At 33.5% G+C, this 7,559-nt stretch overlaps 1 protein-coding gene across 6 annotated transcripts in view; it reads right to left on the reverse strand.

Annotated features, from left to right (window-relative positions):
- The window catches only part of LOC119632139 (3-phosphoinositide-dependent protein kinase 1), a 58,727-nt gene that overhangs the window by 31,027 nt on the left and 20,141 nt on the right, over positions 1 to 7,559 (reverse strand). For all 6 annotated transcript variants that reach the window (XM_038024911.1, XM_038024912.1, XM_038024916.1 and 3 more), the window contains 2 exons: positions 5,565 to 6,021; positions 2,246 to 2,698 (listed from right to left, as the gene is read on the reverse strand). In XM_038024911.1, coding sequence (XP_037880839.1) covers positions 2,246 to 2,698; positions 5,565 to 6,021 — 910 coding nt within the window. The remainder of the gene's footprint in view (positions 1 to 2,245; positions 2,699 to 5,564; positions 6,022 to 7,559) is intronic.

Raw genomic sequence — 7,559 nt, forward strand, 5'->3', positions numbered from 1 at the left:
TGTAGATATAATTCATTGTTGTTATTGTTATTGTTGTTTTTTGTTTAAAAATAAAAAAAGCTCTTACTTCAAGAAAATGATGGCGAAAAAGTAATTTATTTAAATTATTGTTTATTACGAGCTACACGGTTTTTTTTTTTTTTTTTGCATCTGTCTGACAGCATATATGAACACAACTTAAAGCTAATCCCGGAACGAGTCGATTTTTGGCTACCGCCATATGACTGAAAACCCAATTCAAGTCAATTGGGACATAAAGTCAACCACTGAGACAGACAGAGTAATGTGTATCTTGTACCCAGTGGGTAAATTTGCACGTTTTGCACATTTACTCTTGTTAACACTGCTGGAGGAGCAGCATGTTGCTCGATATTGCTTCACCAATGATACTTACAAAAAAAAATTGAACTTGGTCGGGAAGGAATTTTTTATACCTATCATCGTTATCCTATATAAAAAGAGGCAAAAGAAGTAGAAAAACAAAATTTTCCCGCTCTATAATATGGAGCCGAGCGCAGCTGATTTCATCCATTTCTTTCATTTTAACTGAAGTTGCGCATACAGACAGATGGACAGACAAACAGGCGGACATGATTAAGTAGTGCATTCTAAATTTGAAATTTGCCAAGACTTTGCATACTTTATGGGATTTTTTGAAGCTTGTTTCTACGCGCACTGAAGAAGGCACTGCAAAAAAATAAATAAAATTTTGATACACTATAATATATTATTAAGTGGGTAGACGTTTTCAAATTTTGCCCATTTTTATTATGAGCAATACTAGCGGCATCGTCCACAGAATATACGTTCAAATTTTTGTAGATTTATTTGCTAAAGTTTATGAGTAGTAACGAGGAAGAGAAACCGACTTTTTATTCCTTTGAAAGACATAGATGCTCTCAGTTTATGTGATACTGTAGGCGTATCCTTGGACCGATTTAGCTTATTTTCAATACCAACATAGGCGTGCAATAACTTTTAATGTTTGTGCAAGATTTGAAGTCGATAGCTTCATTTTTGCGGGCAAAAGAATGTTTATGAACGGACGGACGAACGGACATGCTTAAATCGTTTCAGAATTTAATGCTAATCAAGCATATACATTTATATATATACACTTTGTGGTATGTCTGATGCTTCCTTGTGGCCGTTGCAAACGTTTTGACAAAATAAATATACCCCGCGTCCTTTGGCGATGGGTACAAAAAAAAAAAGAAGAAAAACGCTTTCCTTTTAATTTCACTAACAACGCAATAAGAAATTTGTTTGCATTGATTTTGCGATGAATTTGTGATGATCGCAACTTTGAAAGTTTCGAAAATTTCCACCTTAGTAGTGGGCGTGATATTTGAACTTTACAATGGTCTCATTAATAAATGCATTGAACGACTCTTTAATAAACATTTTCAGGAATTAAGTAAAGCGATTGATCAATAAAATTCGAATAAATAAACGAAAAAACTTGGCAAACTTTGTAGCCTCTATGTCTCAACAATGTCTAAGATGGTGATGATAGTGGAAGGAAAATATGATATATGAATATATTTCTCTTATGAAAAACGAATGGTAATAAATTTTTGTTGTTGTCTTCCCATAAGAATTATCGAAAATTTTGCTTTTACTTAGAAGGAAAGTCTTCTCTTTTTTACTGCAAAAGTAAGCTGACACAATCAATTATATGTCAATTACAGGATTAAATATTTTCATAATGCGCTATTTTCGATTGATTCAATTGATTCAAGTCCTAAATGCATTCTATTCTTTCTATATATCATGCTGGAGAGTTTTCTTATATTACCAGCATTCATCACTAAAATGCTTCTTGGTAAAAATTTAAAAAGTTACCAAAAATTATATGAATATATATATCTGAACTAATAATATAATAATCATTTTAGAATCATAATAATTTGCGGAGCGTATAAAAGAAAAAAAAAAAAAAAAAAAATACTTTGACAAAATTGTTTTTGAAACGAGTTTTTTAAGCAACTTTTTCAAATTTCATATTTCTATTGATTATAAATTATGAAAACATTTATAAAAAAAAAAAAAAAAAAAAAAAAAAATTATTTCGATCTAAAGTCCATCTCGACACACAATAAATTTGAATATTTTTTACTCTTTCTTATATGTATATATATATATAGACAATTATCATGAATATGTTATATTTGAACATAGTTCGGCAAAATCAAACAATGGTTTTCATCTTGAATATAAAATATGAATAAATATTTTAACTTACTTGCATATTCACGACGTGTATTAATATCGACTGCTAAGTAGACCATACTGAAGCTGCCTTCGCCTATGTATTTGCCAAAAATGAAATCTTTTGGCGATTTCTTTGGTGGTGTTATAGCAGATGATGATGACGACGACGATGACGATGATGATGATAATGATGATGATGATAGTGTAGTTGTTGTTGCTGTTGTTGCTGCTGCTGCTGAATTTATAGGATTTAAAGTAGGACAATCAGTATTATTTGATATCGATGAAGAGGATGCTACTGCCGCTACTGATGCTGTTGTAATAGTATACTCTGGTAAACCGTTGCTTTGTTGTATATAACGTTGGCGGCAGCAAATATTACTGTTTCGTTGAGGTGTATTGTTAATATTATTAACGGTAGACGACGACGACGACGACGACGACGACTGAGCAGCCATAGCTTCAGTTAAGGGAGATGAATGTCCTAAAAAGAGAATACAAAATTTTTTTCTGCTTTTAATATTACGTTTGATAAAAACTATTTACGAGATTGTAAGAACGAAAATGTTATGGCAGTCATAAGTCATTTGATTGCAGCAACGAAGAGAACCTATGGTTAAACGGTTTTTTTTTTGTATTGTGTTTAGATTCGCTCTTAACGCTGAGTACACTTTGTCCTGCCTATTTAAAATTAATCGAATTAAAAGAGTTAAGCAAAATATTCCTTAGTCCGATCAGATGACTGATCGTAACTTATTAATGCTCAAGCTGGGCTGAAATGTGTGCCGGTGTTCAAGCTATGTGTCATTTTTTAATAGTAAAAGCCTTAGAGAAGAAGTCAATAATTCGTTATATGAATATATCACAGTCGGATATTGGTAACGAGTGTTATGAAATGAAAAAACCCCACTTTAATACGGCGTAATAGAATGCGTGATATGCGAAGGCGACAAATTGCGATCTAAATAAAGCTAGTTTGAAAGATCTGATTGATGACAATTGTGCGATGGAATATCTCGTAGTCAAGATTTCTAATAATAATAAGAAATGTTTAATTGTATGTATGTCTTTAACGGAAGATGTTGGTTGAATTATCGATCCATGTTGGAATACTTTCGAATGATTTGTGTGGAAAACGATTACTGGATACAACAACAACAAAAACATTCTCATCAAACAATTTCTCTGAATGTATTAATAATAGACTTGCACTTTTAGATCTCCTCCATATATATCCGATAGATCTCTTAGGTTTTTTTTTTTGATTACTTCCCTATGGCCATGAAATGTTCTTTATAGCATATAATATTGAATTACTCAGCCATATCTCGATATATCTTAATTTTGACGACTTAAGGTCTTGAGAGTTCTTGCACATACCGGAGTACAGTATTTTTCTTAAATTAATGACCCGACTTGCATAACTTATTCTATGAACTCTTCGCTATCGAGACATGCTTTGCCAAGCCGGCATGATTCGTTATTGATAGTATTAAACCGATTAGAGACTGCGACGAGGTGTTCAATGTCATTCGAATGCACTTAGTTGAGCAGCGTTTCATAAGTTTACGAAGAAGAGTACATGATATCACACACGTCACATGAAGAGACTGTACTTTGTTTGAAAAATGAAGAATACTCAGCGTTTCCATTGAAAATATTATGAAAAAATATATCCCGATAATTTACACGACTAGTCTATGGAAAGTAATCTCATCAAAACGCCACTAAAAATAGCTCTCTGAGTTTAATGACTTACAATGCAGACACCGCGACAAACTTTCGTTTGAAAGTTTTTTTACCGAGGAAAAAGTGCGGGTGAGCTCGACATTGTATAAGGTGCAATATGCCTAGGTCATGATAATATGGGCCTAGTCAGTCCTTCCGTATGCAATCAATTATTATTAATTGTGTATTCAATGAGTTGTTATTATCCCGGTTGAAAGATGAGTTTTCTTTAGTTGCTCGGAAGATTTTTCTCCCATCAGTATTTTATCGGCCCTAGCAAAGGTTTTATTCGGGAAACTTAGTAGCACAGATAAAACGATATATACGACTTATAAATAATCCCAAAATCTGGCTATATCTTTGGATGCAGTTGAAACACTGCATTGCTTAAATTTCTGAAAGACATCAGTTCTGGGCAACAACACAACCCTAGTTATGATTGATTTCTCCAAAGCCTTTCATATTGTAAATCATAGCTTTTATTTCACCTTTCATCTCACAGATCTTCACAGGTCTTACGATGTCTCAATTACGTAATCGTCGTTCTTGTGGATAAATAAGATCACCCTAAAGCCTGATATTCTCCAAAGCTCTACACTAGTGAGGGCCAATTTTGTTTTTGCTATTGTATATTCATAGACGATTTGGTTGCTTTATGCCTAAACTGCAACAATTGTTTGTATGCTGATCTATTTCTCTCGTCCTCGTGGACTTGTAGCTGACTTGGCCCATCGGATTGATATCCGATCTGGATCGGATTGTGTAGTGTACTTTGATATAAACGCAATTTAAACTTGAACTCCATAGATGCCAAGTGGCGGTAATCAAGTGCGCGAGATTGGTTTTGCTGTAAACCTAAGCACGATTGGATATCATTTGATGCCTCCTCCAACATTTTAGATGTCAATCGACTGACTTGATTAAACTTCACTAAGAAACTTAATATTCATCAATAAGATTATTCACACCGCTATTCCGAGTTACTTGTACGATAAACATTTCACTCTACAGTATATCTTATATTGCCAAAGCATAGGTAAATTGTGTCTTCAAGACACAATTTTTTTTCTGCTTTTTCACTGTAAAGATATGGAAATCTTTGCATGCAAGTATCAGGCAAGTTGAATATCAAAGGTAGGGCATTTACAGTACAGACGTATCAGTCCGTGATTATTGTAATCTGATTACATGTCCCATTTTATGATCACTCTCCCGATAAGATTGAGCGTAACTATCCGGTCTATTTGCTTTACAATGATATTGTTTACTTAAGAGATTCTGTAAGGGATGGTCGGTCAGTCGGTCGATTAATGGCTAGACCTCCTCCCGAAATACTATTTATTATCATCTAATGGTTTATAATTCTTTATAAATGTACTGTACTGTAAGAGACAAGCATGCAGTCTTATTAGTAGTACATTGTAATTACTTGTGTGTGTGTGTGTGTGTGTGTGTGTGTGTATGTGTGTACATTATTAATCTCAATTTAATTTAGAGTTAATTTACTCTTAAGTAGATAAATTGAATAACTTGACTAAAGAAGCAAAAAAAAAATAATAAATAAATAAAAAAAAAAATTTTTTTTTTTTAAGAATTTTTTCAAACTTCTCTTATCAACTTACCATTACTTATATATTTATGGCGCATGGAACTGTCTGTTGTGGCCGAAGCATTACCGCAACCGCATAAACTTTGTTGCCGTGTTGTAGTTAAGTTGTGCTGCTGTGTTATTGAATTTAAAGAATTTGTGTTATTCGCATTTGGGGGAGTGGTTACTGGCAAACGACCATTTGTCGTCGCAACTGTTACGGTGGTAGCCATGGCAGCAGCCGAGGCGGCTGTGGCTGCTGCAACTGTTGCCGATGTGGCCAATTCTTTAAGTTTTAATTCACTAAAATTACTTTCATTCAATGACACTGCTGTAGCCTTCTCTTTGGGCATAGCTGGCATGTTGCTGCAGCAATTACTCAGATAGCCTTGTTGTGATTGCTGCTGCTGCTGCTGCTGCTGCTGAGCAGTGTTCGAATTTGCGGTTATTGAAGATTGCTGTGAATGCTGCTGCTGCTGTTGATCGTTAATCTGTAACAATTCATGAAAACAATGTGAAAATAAATAACTTTGAATTAGAGAAGCAAAGCAATCCCTCACTTTTTTAACTAAAGAGCTTCTTTTTATTTTTTTTTTTATTTATGTTATGTACGTATAAATGTATGTATGTATGTATGTATGTATATATGTATTTATGTATGTATGCGTGTATGTGTTTATGTAGAAAAACGAAAATTAAAACGTTTACAAAACGTGCCTTTGACTAATTTGGAGAAAAATCACGTAGCGCTAGATATAGATAGATAAACAAACGAAGGTAATCACTTCATAAATTATTTCAGTGTAAAGTCATAATAAAAACTTACAAAGTAATAGTCATTAACGTAAACATCATAAAGCGTAGAAGTACTAGGTAAAATATAAAATATGAAGGAAAAAAAAAAAAAAAAAAATATGAGAGACAAGACAGAGGCTTTCGTTATTGACAGGTAAGTGAATGTAATTAATTGCTGGTACAAATTGTATGGGGTCAAGGTTGTTCTTTCCGTTTCATATACGATGATGTAAAAGCATAGGGACGAATAGGGTCGCCTCTCCCTCTCTCTCCCTAAATCTTTCTCTTGACCCATCATATTTGTCAGTTATTATGAGCATAATTTTTATCTGCAATGCTTTGTAACATTCGAAGATGACGACTGCAACCTCCTACCCCTCTTCAACTTCTTCCTCGTACTTCTCATCTTAATCGTTTATACGCTATGGAGTTTTTTTTTTTTTTTTTTTTTTTTGGAAAAACAAATCATTTATTATTAAAAACCATTTGATTTTTCCCATTTGTTTCATTTCAACAGCTCGTACTTCTTGAGCGACATTGGATTTAAATTTAAAACAAATAAGAGGGATTAATATACACAAGAGGAGATGCGTTCTTCTTCTCTTTCTTCTTGTCCTTTTTGAACTCTCTCTTTTGCAAACTCAAATTACATCCCGATAATAATTTTTAAGAAGTGAGTGCGAGTAGCAATTATTTAAATCAAGGACGAGCCGTACTTAGCAACCAACGACGACGATAAATCAAATTTTTGTGCATAGCTGATTTTTTACGTTTATGTGGACTGCGTAAATAATGAATAAATATGTCAGTTTTCGTTCCGAACCGATTTAGCCTAATAACCAATCTCCGCGTAGGAACTTACGATGTTTTCGCTTCATTTTGAATACATGTATCTTAGGTTTTTGCTGTTTAGAAGAATGTTGACCATAGACATCACATAGACGAATTTAAATGCATTCAATATCTATATAAATATATATTTTAGCTAGCCTTTGCAACGTCCTTCTGGGTATTGCAAACGTTTTAACAAAATGAATATACCCTTGTCGTGCTGTGTGTAAGAAAGCAAATCCTCGATGACTCAGTACACGTTTTCGTTCAAGAAAGATTCTTAAAAGCTCGCAAAAATAATCGCAAAGATACATTTTGCCCCCTCAAAAAGCCTCCAGTCACTATATATATATATATATTTTTCTTATTATTGTTGTTTTTTATTTTTAGCATAGCCGGTTTG

Source organism: Glossina fuscipes, unplaced genomic scaffold, assembly GCF_014805625.2.
Source record: "Glossina fuscipes isolate IAEA_lab_2018 unplaced genomic scaffold, Yale_Gfus_2 1, whole genome shotgun sequence".
NCBI classification, from domain to species: Eukaryota; Metazoa; Arthropoda; class Insecta; order Diptera; family Glossinidae; genus Glossina; species Glossina fuscipes.